Source organism: Nestor notabilis, unplaced genomic scaffold (genome assembly GCF_000696875.1).
Source record: "Nestor notabilis isolate BGI_N333 unplaced genomic scaffold, ASM69687v1 scaffold34032, whole genome shotgun sequence".
NCBI classification, from domain to species: Eukaryota; Metazoa; Chordata; class Aves; order Psittaciformes; family Psittacidae; genus Nestor; species Nestor notabilis.
The window spans coordinates 19,562-23,815 of NW_009920353.1; the positions used below are offsets into that span (position 1 = coordinate 19,562).

Genomic DNA, 4,254 nt, shown 5'->3' on the forward strand with positions numbered 1-4,254 from the left:
CCTTCTGAAAATAAACATAGTGTTCAGTGTACCAACTCCTCTGAGATGAGAGCTGGTAGAATTGGTGCAGCCTGCTGAGCTTATTTGTTTCCCTTGAGAGGAACTTATGCTAAGACCTAAGTTTAAAACTAACCCATTCCATGTCTTTTACTTGTAGCTTCCATCAGTGATGAACAGTCTAAACCATGGATTCCTTCACTAGCAGATGTGTCAGCTGTTTTTGTCAATATGGGTGTTGCGTTTAGATCTCTCTTTCCATTGCAGCAGCTTCAGCCCAACTTTAACGAGTATGATATTTTGTAAGTGTTTTCCTTTTGATATTTATTGTTTAGATCCTGTGAAAGCAAGCCTTGCGCTTGGAATGTAGAATCAGAAGGTTCTCCTTTATTTCCTCTCCCTTCCACCAAACCATACTGTAAATTCTCAGCTCAGGTTTTATTCAGAGTAAATAAGCCAGAACTTCAAACAATGCCTGCTAGGTAAGGATTCAGCAAACCACAGCATCGTCCTTTGTCTTCCTAGTGGAGATTTACAAGAATTATTGGGAAATAGCTGAGCAGAATTATAATTAATTGGTTACAAGTTGGGATAGATGCGTGTGCTCTGTAACTGAGGAGTGGTTTGATTTGAAGGCATTTTGAAACATGTAGGGGTTGGTTTTTTTCCCTTCAGTTTGATGCAAATAAGCCTTTGTGGACTTTTAAATTGTTGATTTACTGCTCAATTAGTGTCTCTTTTCTTAGAAGTCAGATGCAAGAAACAATGAGTAAACACCAGCCAGGAGGAGAGCTAACCTCTGCCAGTCCAGCCTTCTCCAGTCTACCAGAGAACAATTTAATTAATGTGATTAAGGTGAGAGAACTCCAGTTAATGTGGGAGAGGTTTGGCTTTTGGGGGGTGGCTTTGCTTTGCTTTGCTTTTTAGCAAAAGCCCTGGTGTCTTAATCTAGTTCTAGGCATGTTTGGTGAGTAGATGCTATCCTGGGGTTTCAGATTCACGTTCAGCAGAAACTATTGCAGGCTTGTTGCAGCCATTAGACTTTCCTGACTTCCACTGGCTTCACTCACAACTGCACAGTTCTGCTGCCTCCCTTTTCCAGCTGTGGCACCTTTATCAGAGGTCTTTGTTCCCTCATGTAGAAGAAAGTCCATTTCTATGTTCCAGTGAAAATTGGAAGGGGAGTTGATGTTTGTGGTATGATTTATGCTACCTCATTGTGTTGGTGCAGCTTATGGAGGTATGCGATCAGTCTGCGCGTGGCACAGTGTGAATGAAGTGGGAGATCCCGTAGGGCAGGTGAAGCTGTGACTCACTCTTCTGTAGAAGTGAGCTGTTGGATTCATGCACTATGTCCTGTGGGACAATAGGCTGAATGAGTGCTGGTCACACTTCACAAGCTAGTTCTCTGTGATTAAAGGTTGTACGGTAAAAATACTGACGTTATAACTGATTTCAGTTCCTTGTGGAAGTATTTGAACCATCCTAAAATTATTTTTTCTAGAGATTTTTAACTATAAAATCATTTAGTTCAAGAGGAGGCACTTGAAGCATCTCCCCTAGAGACAGAATACATATCTCTTGAGTAATTTGTGTTCTCATTTATGCATATTTCCCAGACTGTAAGTAACCCATGTGATAGTACTTGGTGGGGGAAAATCTGTTGATTTTTGGTTTTAGTATTGCATATTTAGTATATGCAATATACTAATATGTCAGTCTTTCATTCGGTTAGACAAGAATTATCTGCAGTTGAGAAAAATCTTTCCTACTCCTGTAATATCCAGGGAATATTGACACTGCTCAAAAGATGAGCCTCTAGAAGGTATAAAAAAAAATATCAGAGTGCAGTTGCTGGGAGATGGGGAGATGTTAGTACACAGATGTTTCAAGAACAGTATCATTTGAGGTACGTTTTGATGTGAGGGTGGAAAATTTCAGTTGTCCTCATACTTCAAAATAAATAAAACTGATTTCAGATTTTAATGCTTTTTATTTCTTCTAAAGTTTCTAGGTTTCTGTACAACAGTAATTCAAGGTGGATATACTGATCAAGAAATAATACTGCTGCTTCTGTTGCTTTTTAAAATAAGCTTGGAGAAACAGTTAAAGCAAATTCCTTTGATAGATTTTCAGTGCCTTTTCCTAAAGCTTCTGATAACAATAGAAGACTGGGATACAAAGGTAACTTCATAAATAATTTTCTTCTACTAGATTTATGAAACTGCAATTTAATTTTCAAGGAACTTCTGCTTTGAAGTTGTTCCCCCCCATCCCGCATGAAAATCTAAGATGAACAAATTGGGAGCTTTGGATTCGCGTGAGGTTTGGGAGGAGGGTGGGTATACTGAGTGGGTTTTGTTGCCTGACATTGTTTGCCTGTCCTCTTCTGCAAGGGGACTGTTTGTGTTGAACTTAATCTTATATTTGCAAAAATAACTGTATGTTTAAAATGGCTTTCTGAAAGGATGAAGAAATGATTGCACTAAGCTAATAAAACATAATTAAAAGCTGATCTTGACTACCCTTCTGTAAAATAGTATTTAACAGAATTAACTACAGGTGCAATGCAGAAATATCTTTATGCACATCATCTCTTGTTAGATCAATTCCTATTAACATTGATGTGTATGTTTCTAGGGAGTAGAAGTGTGCTTCTTTACAAATAAAACAAATGCCCATCATATCCATTCTTCAGTATGGGGATTTTTGTTGTTCTTTTAAAGATGCCTGAGCTCTGCCTGGCTCTGAGTGAACTCTCCAGTCATCACCATAATCTCCTGTGGCTGGTTCAGCTGGTGCCTAGCTGGGTAACACGTGGACGGTAATGACACTGTAACAGCACAAATATGTAGTATTGTTAACAGCTGATTTATCAATATAAGCTCAAAGTCTGGTAAATGCAATAGGTATTACATGCTGCTTTAAAAAGTGTGCTTGGGTTTTCTCGTGTTCTAAATGTATATGCAGTCAGTAGTGTGTGTATATATAGCTTTTTGATCACCTCTGCTGTGAAAGTTATGTTACATTTTATGTGTAGTTTTCTGGGCTGCAAACTTCCTGGTACTCTACAGCAGAGATAGATTTCAGGTTCTGGCATCCATTACCTACCCTAATTCTTAACTGAATGACCAAAAATTAAATTTTCTTTGGGTGATTCATATCTGCATTTAAGTGTCATTCTGTTATGAGTTCTATATGTTTGAAATGAATACATTATAATGTATCCAAGCAAGGAGAATGAATTGGGCCCTCAGTTTTAGGCTTGGAGGAAACCATCTAGCAGTGTTTCCCTGTGCAGAAGGGAAAGCTCCCATAAGATAAAGGTACTTATATTTCACTAGCCTCTTTGCTAGTCTAATAGCACTTATATTCAGAAAATCCAATTTAATAGTTGTAGGCAAGTTTATGTCTAGGGAAGCCATGCATAGCCTCATATACTTTGTAGAAACAGTTTGGATTTAAGAAATTCTCTGTGAAAGAAAGGTTTTGAATTGTGTTTCAGGGAAGTAAGAAGACGTCTTAGCCTGGTGATCATTTCAAAGCTTCTCAAAAAGGATGTAGAAATACCAGATGACAGTGACAAGCAGGTACTGCATGTATGTGGTGTGTGTAAGTTGAAAGTTTAGAAAACATGAATATTATTGTTGTAAGTTTTAATACTGTAAGCCTATTTTCAAGAACCTTGCAAAGTTACCATTACTAACTTTTAGTTTAGTATTAGAAGTATATTTGCACATGTGTGTAACCTGCATGTTCTGCAGTTTTAAGTGCAGTATTGTTTATGTGCCTAAACATTCATTTTGAACATTGGAAAGAGATCTATACTTCCAATCTTCCTTTTGTGTTCATGTAGAGTTGCTCTTTGTTTTTGTAGGCTTGATCTTTTATTGAGGCAACATACAAATGCTTTAGTTTGTGAATAGTCAAAAATTCCCCAAAGCATGGAAACTTCCATTTCAATTAAAAATCCCTTTTATGCCCTGTTCTTGGGGAACAAATATATTGTAGTGGTATTCCGTTTCCAAACCAATTGCCAGTAAACCAGTCCAATTTGTTAACATTTGTATCCATAGATGTCTCTTCTGCATCAGTTTCTGGTGTACATGAAACCTTCTAATCTACTAAAGAAGATGAGGAAAAGACTGGAGCAGCAGGATGCTGATGGAGACCACCTTCATGTAGAACTAGAACAGGAGGTACAGAGCTGATAGTGGGGTTTTGCATTTGTCTTTTATATATTTTTATATGTATATA

General features: G+C 37.7%; 1 protein-coding gene across 1 annotated transcript in view; it reads left to right on the top strand.

Annotated features, from left to right (window-relative positions):
* Nucleotides 1-4,196, top strand: part of LOC104402681 (protein FAM178A-like) — a gene marked incomplete at its 3' end in the record, with an annotated part of 15,269 nt that extends 11,073 nt beyond the window's left edge. The window contains exons 7-12 of the mRNA XM_010010627.1: nucleotides 158-299; nucleotides 744-852; nucleotides 2,005-2,181; nucleotides 2,724-2,821; nucleotides 3,503-3,587; nucleotides 4,074-4,196. Of these exons, the coding sequence (XP_010008929.1) occupies nucleotides 158-299; nucleotides 744-852; nucleotides 2,005-2,181; nucleotides 2,724-2,821; nucleotides 3,503-3,587; nucleotides 4,074-4,196 (734 nt within the window). The remainder of the gene's footprint in view (nucleotides 1-157; nucleotides 300-743; nucleotides 853-2,004; nucleotides 2,182-2,723; nucleotides 2,822-3,502; nucleotides 3,588-4,073) is intronic.
* Nucleotides 4,197-4,254: the final 58 nt, after the last annotated feature.